This window comes from Mustela erminea, chromosome 8 (assembly GCF_009829155.1).
Source record: "Mustela erminea isolate mMusErm1 chromosome 8, mMusErm1.Pri, whole genome shotgun sequence".
NCBI lineage: Eukaryota > Metazoa > Chordata > Mammalia > Carnivora > Mustelidae > Mustela > Mustela erminea.
The window spans coordinates 40446489-40463256 of NC_045621.1; the positions used below are offsets into that span (position 1 = coordinate 40446489).

General features: G+C 49.6%; 2 protein-coding genes across 5 annotated transcripts in view; both read left to right on the forward strand.

The window, feature by feature from the left end:
• Positions 1-2101, forward strand: part of SAG (S-antigen visual arrestin) — a 35818-nt gene extending 33717 nt beyond the window's left edge. Inside the window, exons 15-16 of one of the 2 annotated variants that reach the window (XM_032355217.1) lie at positions 1409-1418; positions 1871-2101. In XM_032355217.1, the coding sequence (XP_032211108.1) occupies positions 1409-1418; positions 1871-1976 (116 nt within the window). In that variant the 3' untranslated portion in view covers positions 1977-2101. The remainder of the gene's footprint in view (positions 1-1408; positions 1419-1870) is intronic. The other variant, XM_032355218.1, reaches the window with a different exon arrangement.
• A 7090-nt stretch (positions 2102-9191) lies between these two features.
• Positions 9192-16768, forward strand: part of DGKD (diacylglycerol kinase delta) — a 113227-nt gene continuing 105650 nt past the window's right edge. For all 3 annotated transcript variants that reach the window (XM_032355211.1, XM_032355213.1, XM_032355212.1), the window contains exon 1: positions 9192-9377. In XM_032355211.1, the coding sequence (XP_032211102.1) occupies positions 9222-9377 (156 nt within the window). In that variant the 5' untranslated portion in view covers positions 9192-9221. The remainder of the gene's footprint in view (positions 9378-16768) is intronic.

Consider the following 16768-nt stretch of genomic DNA (forward strand, 5'->3'; position numbering starts at 1 on the left):
TTTCTTTTCTGGGTATGACATTTTCATGGTCCATCATCATGGCCCTTTCATTGAACACACCACCATGCCAAGACTAAATGATGATCTTGTGTTCTGGGAGATCTCAGGGAGAAACGACAGATCACCCCATGGCCTTGAAATTCTGACTTCCTGAGATTTGCTCACAACTTCCCTGCCTAGTTTAGGGCTCTGAGGCCAGACAGGTAGGCTAAGCAGAAATGGCATTAAGTTGTAGCTAAGAAACTCTGCCAGGGCCTGGGGCCAAGTCATTTATACCTAATAGGCACTAAAGAAATGCTACTAAATTTTTATTATCCGCTGTCAAGAGCATCCACAATGGAATGCAGGTGCTGATTTGATTCTCTTTCTGGCTGATGGTCCCAGGTAGTGTAATTATGCCGGCATGTGGGAGCCCAGGGTGGGTCCTGCCCCGGGGCCCCTCTGTTGATCTCCTGTGGTTAGAAGCCCACATAGCCACCTCCCTCCCAGTGCCTGAGAGACGAGCCTCTCCTTCACTCTGGTACTCCTAAAACACCCTCTGGAGCTTTTCACTCAGCTCTTGCTGGCACCCCACTGAAGGTTATGGGACTCTACTAGGTGGGCAGAAAGCTAAAGGAACAAAGGAACAGCAGCAAAGAACCACTCAGATGAATAGCAGTTAATCAGGGGCTGTAAAACATACCTGAAAATATAAGCCAACAACAACAACCCAATGATCAATGTGTTAACAGAGAAACCAAACCCTGAGGAGCCTGGGAGTGGTTCCCCAGCTTGAGTGCACCCCCACCCCCAGCCATGGTTAGACGTCCAGTCCCAGGACTCGCCCCTTGGAAGCGGGACCTGAAGCTGTGAGCTGGTCTTGGAGGGTGGGTCGCAACTCCACCTAAATAAAATCCAAAGGGAGAAACACTTTGAAAAGAGAAGGCATCCCAGAGGTGAGGGTATGCCTTGTTCTGGTTGGGGGCGGGTGAGGGCAAGGTGCTCTGCAGAGGAGCCCAGGGTTCAGATGTGCAGCGAGAAAGGCTCTGGCAGCTGGAAAAGGCAAAGAGGCAGGGAGCACACGCAGTTGTGAAATGCACATATCTAGGCTTCTTTTCCCTTCAGCTATAAAGTCACCAAAATAAGAAATTTTCCAGGTGCAGCTATCACACTGAATTTATGCTGAGAGGGCACAGGGTGGTTCAGTCTATTGGGTGTCTGACTCTTGATTTCTGCTCAGGTCATGATCTCACGGTCACCAGGCAGAGCTCCTTGTCAGGCTCCCTGCCTAGCGTGGAGTCTGCTTGAGATTCTCTCCCTCCGCCCCTCCCCTGACTCACATGCTTGTTCTCACTCTCTCAAAAGAAAAAAAAAAAGATTTATGCCGATAATTCTCTCTCTCTCTTCTTTACCATGCTTACAATTACAGCAAAGGGAAGGTGAGTCATTGCCCTGAGCTTCCCCGGGTTCTCTGACTTCCTCCTCGGGCACAGACCCCCTTTGGGGTCTTTCTGTATATACCGCATGCTCTGAACACCTCAGAGTCTTCCTTCTGCTACCTAGTACTATGGCTTGTGCACACACTCGCGGTTGCATACACACATACACCTGCATGTGCACAAATACGTGTACACACATAGACACACTTGGTTATACTGGGCATGTGTGTCTGCTCTGTGGGTTCCTTCATTTTCTCTTCTTTGTGTTTGTTAAAGAGATTTGACATGAAAAGCTGTGAGCAGAACGGCTTGGTCCCAGGCTCCATCCTGCAGGAAAATGTTGGTCGGTTCCTCTGTCGCAAAAGGAAGACCACCCATCTTGCCTTGCTTGCGATTTCACCGCAAGCTGCCGAGAGCATGCCACGATCGAAACGTTCTCTGCTCTGTTTCAGTTTCCAGGATGAAAATTTGGTTTTCGAGGAGTTTGCTCGCCAAAATCTGAAAGACTCAGGAGACCCCGAGGAAGGGAAGAAAGACCAGGAGGCCGGAGATGAGTGAAGAAGATGCTGGGAATTGGGGTGGTTCACAGCCCGGATGAGCCACGCTCCACAGTTAGCCCTTTAGTTATGCTAAATACCAAAGTGTGAGTCTTCTCCACAGAAATAAAGTTTGTTCTGCTGCGATCTGATTCAGGCTGGCTTGTTGAGGGGGCTGAGTGATGTCACTGACAAGGAAGCTGCAGCTGTCAGGGTCCTGTGCCTCAAGTAGGGGAGGGCAGCATCTAGAAAGGGAGCCAGACCAGCTCAGCACAGGCTTGTGGAGGCGGGAACATGCCCCAGGTTTGGTGTGCTCACCGGTGGAGCCTAGAGCACCCAGGGATTTCTCCAGGGGTCCTGGGGTAAATTGCTTCCCTGCAAACATATGGTGGCAGGGGGAGGCAGTGTTTCTAATGACATAGCCAATCTTAGCTCCACAGCCCCCCAGGAGCCTCCTGAGATGAACAGGGCAAAGGACAAATGTGACCAAAACACTCTTCATTACTAATTTAACTTTTGGCCCAAGTCCCTGTTTGAGCTCTGGGATGCTAGTTAAGTTGCTTCTGAAAGCAAGCCATGAAATCAAATTTGACTAGTTTAAGGGGAAACAGGGAGTGCCCTGGGAGGACTTTGGAGGGGCTCAGAGAACAGAATTAAAGGAAAAATTTGAGTAGCCATGGCTGAGGTGGGCAGGGATCAGAAGCTCCCAGGGCTGCCCAGGAGCTCAGGGTCCCGCCCTCTGGGCAGCCATCTTCCTGGAATGTGGCCTCTCCCTGGATGCCCTCAGTCTTGGGGTCTCTGGTTCCAGTGTGCAGGTCCTGAGCAGGAGACTCTGGCTGGCCCACCTTTGGTCAGATAGATCAATGCCCTGTGGCCAGTGAGGGCAGCACCTGGCCCCAGGAATGGTTTGTCCTAGAAGAGGAGGCTTCTTGGTTTGAGGGTCTTCACAGAGCCTGGGTGTGTATGTGTGAGGGGGCAAGGCAGCTCTGTGTCAGGCAGGAAGGTACAGCTGAAGGGGAGATGGCACCAGGGCCCTGTCCTTCAGAATCCCCTTCCTGGCCTGGGTACTCGCCAGTCTTGGCAGCTGGACCAAAGGCCACAGAGGGGTCAGGGGAAGCTCCGATACGCTTCCTCTAGTAGCCTCTGGACTATGCTTCAGGGGAGGAGGAACAAAGGGCTTTGCAGAGTTCTGCACAGGTCAACCCCCTCACAGAAGGTAGGAGGGTAAATGAGAGGGGACATGGGTAGGGTGGACACTTGGGGTCAGGTCTCCGGGACCAGGAGCAGGGGCAGAGAGAGCAGGACAGCCGCATGCAAGTCCATGTCCACGCACATGAAGGCTCCCATACCTGGGGTGGTTCGGCAGGATTCCAGACTCGCTTTTGTCTTGGGGACTGGGATTTAGGCTAGAGGCTCCACTTGGCAACGTTGGACATGATCCCCTCGACACGAAACAAGGTGTGGAGTTTGAGGCATTCTGATACTGACAGGGATGAGGATTCATTTCTGGAGAAATAATAATAATAATAATAATAATGGTAATAATATAGGCAGAAGACTGGGCCTTTGGCCTGTGGCTTGCAGGGTCAGACACAATTTCTCCTTGGTGTTTTCTCCAGTTCCAAGGGAGCAGTGCCACTCCAGCCCATGCCCCCTCTCAGGAGCCTCAGGAACAATCAGGGCGGCAGGCTGCTCTGGGGATGAAGCCCTTCCTCTGTTTCCGCCCAAGCCCACAGGCCAGCTGTGGTTGGCTCCCGCCCGAGATCCTGGGCAAGCCGGGCACTGAGGGAGTCCACCCGGCAGTGCCTGGTGAGAGGACCAGCCTGTTGGTTCCTGCATTGCTTGACCCCAGGACATCCTAAGTCAGGGTGGATGTTAATGGGCTTGACCTTTGGAACTGTGTGGATTAGAGCTGGAGATAAAGAGCTGGAAGGCCAATCTGGCACACCAGAGGTCCTAATGGCCCTTGCCCTCCAGGTTATTTTGGGACCAAAATGGCCCACGCACAGACTTCCAGGTGCTGGCTAGAATATAGCTTGCAGCTGGTCAGCCTGGAGAGGATGTGGGGGTGGGAGCAGGAAGCCAGCAGCCAGCTGCTCCGAATGGGATGTGGAACCTTGCTTGGGCTGGGCCTGCTCTTGTATGAGTCTCTGCTGGCATGTTGTCAGGAGGCTGGGTGTTCGTGCGCAGGTTGGATGTGTGGCCCCGGGGGTTCCTGGGTGGGTGCACTGGGATAAACGGGGCACAAAGGTATTGAGAGTGCTGTGCGGAGGGAGTGGTGGCCGGGAACGTAAGACAAAGTTCAGCAACCAGCAACCGGAGGGTTGGAGAGGAGGAATCCCTCCTACTTAATATCAAGCACCTGCCTTGTGCTGAAGGCACTTTACTCTTACATCTCATCATGAGAGCCACGCTCGTAAGTGGGGCCTGTCACAGCCATTTGTTTGATGAGGAAAGTACAGTTCAGAGACCTTACATAACTTCCTGGAGGTCACACAGCTGGTGAGAGTCAGAGTTAGGACCTGAACTCCGGTTTCCCTGAGTCTGTCATCAGCCCTTTGCTCCCCTTCTGGTTCTGAGACTTTGGGGTCTTGGAGGGGGGAGGTTAGCACTTCTGACTCAGCGATGGCGGCCCTTAAGTTTTTTTTTTTTTTAAATTGAAACGTTATGGAGATAATTGTAGATTCACATGGAATTGTAAGGAACAACACAAAGAGATCCCGTGTTTTCCTCAAGGGTAACATCTTGCACAACTAATGCATGCTATCCCAAAGGATATGGACCTGGTACGGTCTGCCCATCTGCTTCTGATTTCCATAGTTTTACTTGTACTTGTGAGTGTGTGTGTGTGTGTTTGTGCGTGTGTGTGTTTAGTGAGCTACAAATTTATCACGTGTGTCACTGGTTAACTTCCTTTTAGAGAGTCTGTTTTCTCCTCCCTGTAACACTTCTCACTGCTCCCCTCCCCATTTAAGACTACTGCCTTCTTGGGGCGCCTGGGTGGCTCAGTGGGTTAAGCCGCTGCCTTCGGCTCAGGTCGTGATCTCAGGGTCCTGGGATCGAGTCCCGCATTGGGCTCTCTGCTCGGCAGGGAGCCCGCTTCCCTCTCTCTCTCTCTGCCTGCCTCTCCATCTACTTGTGATTTCTCTCTGTCAAATAAATAAATAAAATCTTTAAAAAAAAAAAAAAGACTACTGCCTTCTTTACGGTTTACCTCACTAATCCTTGAGGGTATGCGGAGGGTAGGGACCCCAGTGGGCATGTTTGGAAGTGTAATGGGGGTGGTTTTTGGTTGTCACACTGCCTGGGGCCAGGGAAATGATATGTCACACGCAGTGAAGAAACGTCCTGCTCCAAATGTCGATCATAACCCAGGTCCAGGGTAAAAAATAAGATTATTCCCATGTTTTGAAACGCATCATGTCTTCTAACGGAAATGGACAGGAGATGCACACACTTCTGCGTTGCTAAGTGGAGAAGGATTAGGATGTGAAGTGTGTTATTAACGCCACCTTGATATGCCCTTAAGGTGGGGTAAACTCAGGGAGGCGCACATTGTTCGAGATGATTCACGGCGTGAGTCATTCCATAAAGAGGCACCGGAGGGAATGTGCTCTTACAGGCAAGGCACTTTGGGGGAGATCTCCAAGGGAACAGCACTCGGCAGTCACAGGAGAACAGAAAGCCTTCTCCGCTCATCACAGGAAATACGCCCGAGTTAGGTTTCTCTGGTTCAGGAACATAATACGATTCTTAATGAGTCTAATGCTCTTTTAAAAAATACACTTGTTATTTTCGAGGGGGTCTGAGATTTCAGGGAGAGTTGCGCAGTTAGGACCATGAACTCCTCCATATCCATCTCCCCTAGTGACAAACGTCGCATACTAGGATGACACACCCACCACACCTTGTGAATCCATAGTGACACGTGACAAAGCTAAAGCTCAGTCTTTATTCACATTTCCTTAGTTTTTACCGAATGTCTTTTTATGTTCCAGGATCCCACATGACATTGAGTAGTCATGTCTCGTTAGGCTCCCCGTGGCTGGGACAACTTATAGGACTTTGTCATGATTGCAATATACTTTTATCCAGCCACAGAGGCTGCCTCGCAACTCACGTTCCTGTCTCTGGCTTTTTGCCTCTCAAATGATGGGTTCTAGAGCCCAGACGCCCCCTGAGCTTCTGGCGGGTGGAGGCGACAGGTCAGTCAACCACCTCTCACTCAGTTTGTTCCAAACCGAGTTTATCTTCATCTCCTCTAGGTCTACCTGTGGTCACTGAGGCGGCATTCCCCTTGAAAGCCATGTCTCTGGGAGACATCCCGATTTATCCTGCTCCTTAATCTCCTGACTAGGAGCAGCTGGCCCTTTTTCTTCCCACCTCTGCTGAGTCTCACACGTGTTACCTCCTCTTTCCACCACCAGGACCACTGCCTTTGTTGTGCTCCTAATCAAGCATTGCCTGGTTTGCTTTTTAATGCCCTGTTTCTAGTCTTTTTTCCTCTGGATCATTCTCTGTCCAGATACACTAGTTCCTCTGCTTTAAACACCCTTTAGCGGCCCCCATGCCAAAGGATGCAGTTTTTGCTCCTGAGAACTGCACCGAGGTGCCCTGGGTCCAGCTGCAGCATCGACCATTCCCGGCCTCCTCCTCCTCCCCTCGCCCTCAGCTCAGCAGCTAACTTGCCTGGGAGTCTTTCACCTTGTGTTTTCTTGGAAAATTCCCTCTGTCCCCTCACCTTTCTGCTCAAATCTCCAAACTCTGCTGGGGTCACTTCTCCTCTGGAGAGACTCCAGACACCCTTGAAAACAATGAACTCTTAGTTCCCCTCCACTGACGTGTCACACTCTTTATAATTCATTGATGCTAAATGACTAACCTCCATGGGGATGCAGGACAGGCTCTCCTCAGTGCCCATATTAGTTGCTTTGGCTGTCATCACAAAGGACCACAGACTGGGGGTTTCAGCAGAAATTTTTCTCACAGGTCTACAGGCCAGAAGTCTGAAATCAAGATTGGCAGAGTCCGTTTCTTCTTCAGAGTTGACAAGCCTCTTTCCTTGGCTCGTAGATGCCATCTCTGTGTCTCTTCACATGGTCATCCTACTGAGCCTGTCTGTGGCCAGTAGGATACCAGTCATCCTGGATTATGGCCCATTCTAATGGCCTCATTTTAACTTGATGCCTTCTTTAAAGGCCCCATCTCCAAACACAGTCAGGTTCCGATGTTAAGAATAACATCTGAAGGATAGTTAGGACTTCAACGTGTGAATGTTGGGGTGGATAGGAGCACAGTTCAGCCTGTAACAGTCCCTTCTCTCCTCTTGCTTCCTACTAGCTCCTTCAGGTCGAGCTCCCTGGGAAGGCTAGCCTAGAAGCATTAAGAACTTTGGAGTCTCAAGGCCCAGGTCCAAACTCTATCTCTTTTCCACTCCTTGGAAGAGGTATCTATCTGAACCTCAAGGCCTAGCGAACTTGCTCTGTGGGGCTTGTGTGAGGATTAGAATCACTGGTCAGGGGCTGCCTGGGTGGCTCAGTGGGTTAAGCCTCGGCCTTCAGCTCAGGTCATGATCTCAGGGTCCTGGGATCGAGTTCTGCATTGGGCTCTCTACTAGGCAGGGAGCCTGCTCCCTCCTCTCTCTCTCTCTCTGTCAAATAAATAAAATCTCTCTCTGTCAAATAAATAAAATCTTTAAAAGAAAAAAAAAAAAGGATCACTGGTCAGTTTGTCTGGTGTGTCTGCCCCATGGTCAGCTTATGAGAGCCATAAATACCTCCATATGATGATGGAAATGTTCTATACTGGTGCTGTCCCGTGTGGTAGCTGCTAAGCCACACATGGCTGGCTATTGTGTATTTGAAATGCGGCTAGTGTGACTGAGGAACCGAACTTTTAATTTGAATTAACTGGAATTGAAACTGAAGTAGCCACATGTGGCTAGTGGCTATAGCACTGGGCAATGCATGGGGGCTCTGGGCCTGTCCCAGTGTGTTCCTGCATTAGGCCCTGATAGGCCCTACCCTGGATGTGAGTACATTTCCCTGGTCATGTCCCCATGCTAGATGGGTTCACTTGTTTTGCCTTTGGAAAGTGTCACTCTGAGTAGTGGGGGTCAGGGCATGTTGATTGGCGGGCAGGCCAGGGGCCACCGAGTCTCCAGCAGCAGCCCTCTGGGACAGCAAGGGGACAGTCATGTAGCCCCCAAAGGATTTGCCCCTCTTACCTGTGTAGCAGCGAAAACAAGTGTACTCTTTTGTGCCCTCCCAGGAAGGCTCCACCTACCCGGCTATCATCATTTGGCACTTCCTGGCTAGCCCAGGGGGCCTCACCCCACTCACCTATGCCTCCTGCCTCCACCTACAGATCACTCCCTTCCTGAGTCCACTTCTCTATCTCTGTGGCCCCTCCTAATGATCCAGGGCAGCTACCTGCCCTGATTACTTCAAAGCCTGGATCACAGGCCCCAGCTTTGTGACCCAGCCCTGCCAAGGGCTTCCTGTTAATACTCAGGACTAACCCCTTTATCAGGTTTACAAAGCCCTATCTGACAGGCCGGCCCCGTGCTCATCCCTTCTTGCTATTTTGCTCCCTTCAGGCTATGTGCGACTTCCGTTTTTCCTGGACACTTGTTCTTTCTCGCCTCCGGGACTTTGCCCAGCCTGGTTCTTCCTCCTAGAACACCACTCTCCTGTCAGGGCTAACTCCTACTAGCCCCTTGCTTCTCTCAGGCATCATTTCTCCCGGAAGCATTCCCAGATGGAGTTGGGTATCCCGTTCGGGCATCCCAGACGCCAGGACTTTCTTCTTTCTTTCCTCATTCCTGCATGCATCCATCCGCTCCCCATTGTTTATGGTGCAACTAAGTACTAAATGCCAGACACTGCTTTAGACGCTGGCGACACGATGCAGGGCCAGACAGGACGGTCCGCGTCTCCTGGAGATCACTTATATTCTTGAACGGGAAGACTAAAGATTAAAAGAAAAGTGAACACAGAGACAAAACACCACACAAATTGTGTCCTAGACGGAAAACAACAGACGTTAAGACCGGGGGCCAGGAGACATGGAGTAGAGGGGCGGTAGCTGCAGACGGGCCCGAGCGCGGCTCGGTCTGCGGCTGTGCGCGCGGCCGGCAGGGGGCGCGGCGAGGCGGCGTGGGGGCCCGCCCAGGCCCTAGACCCGCCCCCGCCCGAACAGGCCCCGCCCTCCAGACCCCGCCCCCGGCCCCCGCCCCCGCCCGCTGTGCGCGCGCTGGCCCGGCAGCATGGCGGCGGCGGCGGGCGCCCCTCCGCCGGGTCCGCCGCAACCACCTCCGCCGCCGCCGCCTGAGGAGTCGTCCGACAGCGAGCCCGAGGCAGAGCCCGGCTCCCCGCAGAAGCTCATCCGCAAGGTGTCCACGTCGGGCCAGATCCGCCAGAAGGTGAGCCCGCGGCGGCGGCCCGGGCGCGCGCCCCTCACACCGCGGCAGCCCGGTGAGGCCCGCGGCCCGGCCCGAGAGCCGCCCAGGCCCGGCCCTGCCCGCCCCGCAGTCCCGCCGGGCGCCGCCGTCCGGGCGGAGCGCGCCTCCTGGGGTAACGGGCCAGGCGCCCCGCCCCGCGCCGGGGCTGAGCGCGTCGTCCGGGCGGGGCGGCGGCGGGGACCCCGGGCCGGGGGAGCAGGTGGGCTCCGCGCGGGGCCGAGCGGGTGGGGCGGGGCGCCGGGATCAGGGGCGCCCGCCGCGGGTGGGCCGCGAGGAAGCCCCGCGCTGCAAGGACCGGGAGGAAGCGGAGGCCTAGAGGCGGGGGGCGAGCGCACCAAAAATGGGGGCTGCTGGCCGCGCCCCGCGAGCGCACGCTCCCCTAACCCCGGTTTCTGCTCTTTTCTGAGGACTGACCCGGTCATTTCCCGCTGGGTGCCCCGCAGACTCACCTGTGGTCCCCTGGGAAATCCAGCCGGACTCGGCGTGTGGGGGCTCTTCCTTGACTCGCATGTGTTTTCGTGCCCTTAAGACAAGGGATGCGCGTTCTCTGACCGGCTCTCCGTCCCTCTGGGGAAAGCGGGGAGAGGGGGCTTTCCCTGGCTGCGCACCCGCTGGGCACCTAACTCGGCGGAGAACTTCCAGACGCTAAATATTCGCTGCAGAAAGACGCATTTCCTTTCTGCGGGAGGAAAGTTGCGCCCTTTGTTTTCCCTTTGCGGTTCCCGTTGCAAACTGGTTATGGTTTTGGCTACAGGTGAGCCCTTGCTGTTAGAACACGGCTGCCTGGGGCAGGTGGCTGGACAGGTGGCTGAGGGCATGCTGGCTCTGTGGGCAGCCCCGGCCGATCCAGCTGGCACAGACTCTCTCATTCTGCTGCAGTGCGCTTCTCCTCCGGGGCCAGTTGGGTTTAGCTGACACTTTCACTGTGGGAGCCATTTCTTGCTTTAACTCTGTCAGCCTCTGATACTTGCGATGGGGGTAATCTTGGGTCTGAACGTGTTACAGACGCGTTTATTGGGAAGTGTTCCAGTTATTCTGCAAATAGGTATTGGACACCTCCTTTTTTCCAGTCATAACGGTAATAGTAATAATTATAATGAGAGTAGTTCTTCAGCGCTTACCAGGCAATGTGCCAGGCCCTTTTCTTGGGTTAACTTTACAGCATTCTACTAAATGAGTGCTATAACTCATTTAGTACTAGTGAGAACCCATTGAGCTGGGTGTTACCTATCATCCCCATCTCAGGGGTTTGGAAATCGAGGTGGAGATGTGAAGTGACTTGCCCAGGGTGTCACAGGTAGGAAAGGTGGATCTGGATTTGAACCATGGTCAGGATCCTAAGATAGACAGTAGGAGTCTGGATCTTAGTCTATAGGAGATGGACATCTATGCATGTGACACTATGACCTAGTAAGTCCTGTGGAAGCTCAGAGGACACCTACTGTGTCATGTGGGGGGGGTGAGTCGCCTTTAAAACAGTTCTTGAGGGAAAAAGTTTGCCAAGCTAATTGGGGAAGGAAGCACTTTCCACATAGTTGATGCATATTGACACATACTGTATCTAAAGGTTTAGGCACACCTGGGAATGATCTGAAGGTGAGTGGGTCAGGTTGAGAGGAAGGAAGAGGCTGGAAAGGTAGATTGGGCTGGATTTTTAAAGGGCAGCTGTGGAATTGGGTTTTTGGCCTTGGGCAAGAGGGAGCTGCTGATGGTTATTCAGAGCATGGGAGTGACCAGTCAGATGTGCTTGTAGGAAGATCTCCACATAGCCATAAATGATACTAAGAGTTGCTCTCCCCTGTTGTTTGGTCCTGGATTCTTGTATGTGCCCAGTGTGGGGTAGATCATGGGATTTACAAGTGATTAAGATTAGATCTCTCAGAGATTCCAGTGTTGTCCAGAATTCTGTTCTTTAGGAGGTGTCCCCCCGACCCCGAAAAAAAAAAAAAAAACAATAGCTGCTGTACCTACCAGCTGTTCTGGTTGAGGAGGAGTGATGGGTAGCGTGTTAAAAATACACCCTGAGGATTTGAGTTGCTGAATACAGTCACATCTGCTGTACAAATAGCTTAAGGCTAATTTTTTTTTCATGTTGTTAGAGATTGTCTGAATGTGGGAAATGTGAGGTTTTCTGTGTGCAATAGCACCCCCCAATTTTTTAAAGCAGATAAGCCATTCAGAAAATTGCTCTGGTATATGTGGTGCATAAGAGAAATATCCACAGTGGTACGGGGGATCATTTGGGGACTAAACAGGAAAGCTGAAACCACTTGAAGTATTTAAAACAGGGAATGTGGGGCACCTGGGTGGCTCAGTTGATTAAATGTCTGACTTAGACTCAGGTCATGATCTCAGGGTCCTGGGATCAAGTGAGTCTGTGTCTCTGAGTTGGGGCTCCCTGCTCAGTGGGGAGTCTGCTTCTCCTTCTCCCTTCTGCTCCCCGTCCCTCCTGTCCCCTTCCCCCCTACTGCTGCTTGTGCTCCCACATGCTCTCTCTCCTTCTCTTTCTCCCTCTCAAATAAAAAAAATCTTTACAACAGAGGGAATTTAATGTAGGGGAGTGGTTGTACAAGTGATTGAGAACCGAGAATGTAGCTAGTGGCCAGTGAAGCAATCCTGAGATGAGGCAACAAGTAGGAAACCACTGTCACCCCTGAGTTTGGAGGACAGAGGGAGGAGGGGGCATTTCCGACCCCAGGAGCAACTCCCACCTGCCAAGAGACTGAACTGCCCAGGGTTGTCTGGTGGGCCCTGGTGCCTTCAGAGGGCACAGCTCCTGCTGGAGTCTTACCCCATCCCCCTCTTGCTTGGGAAACCCGGCCTGTTAGGGGTCAACCCCTCTGCAGTTTGGAGTAGAGCAGAGGATCAGAGAATGGAACTGAGGACAAGTTTTTGAAATACCAGTCCAGTACAAGCTAAGAGCTGTCTTAATGGAAAAAGGAAGGGAAGGATTTTATGACAGTGCTTCTCAGACTTTAATGTTCAGGCGTATCCCCTGGGGATCGTGTTAAAAATGCAGATTCTGGTTGAGTAGGTCCAGGATGGGGCCCAAGAGTCTGCATTTTAATCAGCTCTCAGGAGATGCTGCTGCTGCTGCTGGCCCATGGACCAGACTTTGAGGAACAAGTCCTTATGACATAGGTGTCAAGAGATGCTTTCCCAAACCCCAAAGAAATCTTTAGTTTATGGGGTTTATTATAAAACTTCTCCCCAAGGGGTGCCTGGGTGGCTCAGAGGTTTAAAGCTTCTGCCTCCAGCTGGGTTCATGACCCCAGGGTCCTGGGATCCAACCTCGCATTGGGCTCTCTGCTTAGCAGGGAGCCTGCTTCTTCCTCTTATTCTCTCTGCCTGCCTCTCTGCCTACTTGTGATCTCTGTCTGTCAAATAAATAAATTAAAAAAAAAAAAAAAAAACTTTTCCCCAAGTCTTTAGCATTATGAAAACTTGATGAGTGGAGATTTGACATGGTCGTTTAGTAGTTTAGCATTTCACGCTTGTCTGATATTTTCCAAAGTTCCAACTGTGCCCAACAAACACATTACTTCATTTGTGTTTCCTAACTGTAAAGTGCAATAGTGACTCTGTAGGACCTCCTAGTTAGAGTGGAAAAAGAAGATGGGGCTCATATACCGGTAGATTAATTAGCATATTATAAAGTATTCTGAAATTTGAATAAAGAGCAGTGTGATTCTGTGATGCATTATCAGTTAAGATAGTTTCCTCTATTTAAAGAAGTTACATTTTTTGCTTTGTGCACAAAAGTGTTCATATTCCTGATTTCAATCTTTATTTATTTATTTATTAAATGATATAATTTTAAAACGTATTTTATTTATTTATTTGACAGAGAGAGATATCACAAGTAGGCAGAGAGACAGGCAGAGAGACAGGCAGAGAAAGACGGGGGGGGAAGCAATCCCAGGACCCTGAGCTCATGACCTGAGCTGAAGGCAGAGGCCTAACCCACTGAGCCACCCAGGTGCTCCCCTGATTTCAAATTTAAACAAAGCATTTTTCCCATTGTGAAATGAAGACTAGCAGACATTAGACAAAATGTTTACGTTGTAAAAGACTTAAAAAAAATAGCTTTATAAAGATGTAGTTCACACACCACGCAGTTAACTCCTTTAAAGTGTGTAGTTTAGTGGTTTGTAATATATGCACAATTGTGCAACCATTACCACAGTCAATTTTAGAATGTTTTCATCACCCCCAAAAGAAACCCCATAACCATTAGCATCCGTTCCTCATTCCTTCTCAATTCTCTCAGCCTTAGACAACTGCTCATCTACTTTCTGTCTTGAGGATTTGTTGATTCTGGACGTTTCACATATATAGAATCATGCAGTACGTGCCTTTTGTGTCTGGCTTCTTTCATTAGCGTTAAGTGTTCAAAGTTCATCCGTGTTGCAGTGTGAGCATTTGGATTATTTCCACTTTTTGGCTATTCTGGATGAGGCTGCTATGAACATTCACGTACATGTTTCTGTTGGACATGTGGGTCATTTCTCGTGGATGTCTATCTGGGAGTAGTTTTTTTTTTTTTTTTTAAACTGCCATACTCTTTTCCAGAGTGACTGCACCATTTTACATTCCCCCAGCAGTGTGTGAGGGTTCCAGTGTCTCCACGCCCGCGATTATTTCTTCTCGATTATAGCCATCCTAACGGCTGTGTAGTCATATGAAAAGTTTTAAAGCTCATGTGTGTATTTAATAGCCTGAACTCTGGTGTTAAATGAAGTTGATTCACACCCTTTTCTCCCACTTATGAGACCTGAGATATCATAGACAATATCCTAGACCTCTCAAGACTTGGGTTCCTCATCTAAAACAGGGAAAATACCTGTTCCTGGGTTGGTGGCAGTGACAATAAATGTGTTCTTGATCCTCGGTTTCCATATCTGCAAAATAGAAAGGAAATAGGAGTAGTCAGATCCCTAAAATAGAAATGATGATGTTAAGTCGTAGAAGTAAATGGGACAATCTATGTATGCTTAGCATAGGGCCTGACATATCATCAGCCTTCAGTAAATGGTTTCTTTTATGATTATTTCTGTCTTTTTAATCATTCTCCCTGAACCCCTCCTCCCCCAGCTTAAGCTGGCTGATTCATCATCTCTAGCAGCCAGGAGAGCAAATAAAAATGAATGTGGCAAACAATTAGCAATGAAAATCATTTTAAAAAGTAAATTTATTGAATATGAGTGGGAATACCATGGGCTAGTCATTATTTCTTATTTCACAGATTCATTTTTTTTCCCCCACAGATTCATTTTGACTCAGCAAATATTAGGTGTACTAGGCACTTGGGGTACCTTACTGAACCACAATCATAAATACCTCTGGAGCTAACAGTCTGAAGATAAGACAGACATTAGTAAGGCAATTGCATAGTTAGTGTGGCATTGTGACAGGGATGAGCGTTAGGCTGGTGATAGCCAGGGTGCTTTGAGAGGATGTACAGGTAATTTTGATCTGATCCTGGGAGGGGGGCATTAGGGGGAGATGAGTAGGATAAAGTGACTTCTGCTCCTGGTAATGGTGGGCCGAGTTAACTGACTAGTCTTCTGCCAAGCACATCTGTTAATATGAGGCAACTGTTGAGCCCTGTAGTATTACAGGGCTGGGACTGGGGTGGATGAAGGTCTGCGGAAGTGAGCTGGCATCTGGGGCTGGCTGCTTTTTACCTTGAGGTCAGGAATAGTTGGAATAGTGTCCCTCTAAAATTCATGTTCACTTGGACCATGAGTGATAAGATTGTCTTTTATTATTCATAATGAGCCCCTTTTGGCTACATCTGAATTTATGCTAATGGGGTTACTTGTGATGTGGCTCCTAGATAGCTTCAGGATGGGAGCTGGTCACCAGAAAGACCACACAAGTGATGAAAAGTGTGAACTTTCAGCCTTACCCCCAACTTCTTGGAGCAGAGGGGGTTTGAAGATTGAGTTATAAAACCTCTTTAACAAGGAGATTCAAGGAGTTTCTGGGTTGATGAGCACAGAAGTGTGTGTGTGTGTGTGTGAATGTGTGTGTGTGTGGTTTGCATGCCCAGAGTGGGCATGGAAGCTCTGCTTCTCCTCACTCCCCATACCCTGCCCTGTGCACCTCTTCATTTAATGTGTCTTTCTGGGTGTTAGGAAGGATGTGGAGCAAGGGAAAGCTTGGCTGCTGTTGGTGGGAATATTATTTGGTAACACCACATTAGAAGACATTTTGGCAGTGTCTGTTAAAGTTGAACAAATGTATACCCTATGTTTCAGCAATTCTACTTCTAGGTGTATGTATCTAATAGCTTATGTGAGCTAATGTACCCCAAGAGTACAAGAGTATTACTAGTGTGTTTTTTATAATAGCTCAAGAGTGGAAAGACGCAAACATCAGTCAGCAGTAGAATGGATAAGTAAATTATGGTATGGTCTTACAAGAGAATATTATGCATCAATGAAAATGAACTGCTGCTACCTGCTGACTTCAGGATTAATCGTAGCATTAATGTAGTCTGGGCAAAAAAACAGACATGAAAGAATGTTGTATATGATTCCATTTATATCCAGGATGGAATGGATAGGACATAAGGTGTTTAGTCTTGCGTGCTTGTGTCTTTAAGCTTGCATGCAAATAAATGATTACCAGAGGTCTGGATAATGGGAAAATATGGGTAGTGATTGGATAGTGCATTAGAGAAGACGCTTCCAGAGTGCTGGTTGTGTTCTGTTCCTTGCTGTAGGTGTTGGGTTCTCAATTTGTGATAATTATGAGTATTTGTTCTGTGGACTTAATATGTATGCTATTTTATAATGAAAAGGATTTTTTTTTAAAGGATTAAAAAAGAATGAGGAGGATGTAGCTGGTCAAAGAGATAATACAAAGGATCTGTGGCCAGAAGGAGCTTGGGGAAGTCAAAGGGCTAAAAGAAAGCTGATGTGGATAGAGTTGAAGACTTAAGGCGACCTTGATAGGGACATGAGGCTGGGGAGCTGGGTAGGAGGCTGTGTTAGGGGCTCTGTAGGAGTGAGGTGCTGTTGCTTGAAGATTTTGTTTTGTTATTTTGTTTTTTTAGTAATCCCTATACCCAATATGGGTCTCGAACTCATGACCCCAAGATCAAGAGTTGCATGTTCTACTGACTGAGCCAGCCAGCCATCTCTGCTTTAAGGTTCTAGGAAGGAGTGAGATGTAATCTGATCTATGTTGAAAGGATCACTCTGGCTCTGTCGTGGCCACCTGAGTGGGAGCTGGTAGCCTGGGTCAAGGCTGTGGTGGTGGTAATAGAGTTAGTTGGATTTGGCATTGGTAGAACTTAGTGATGGTTTGGTGTGGGTGTTGGAGAAGAGTAGGATTGTGGTTCC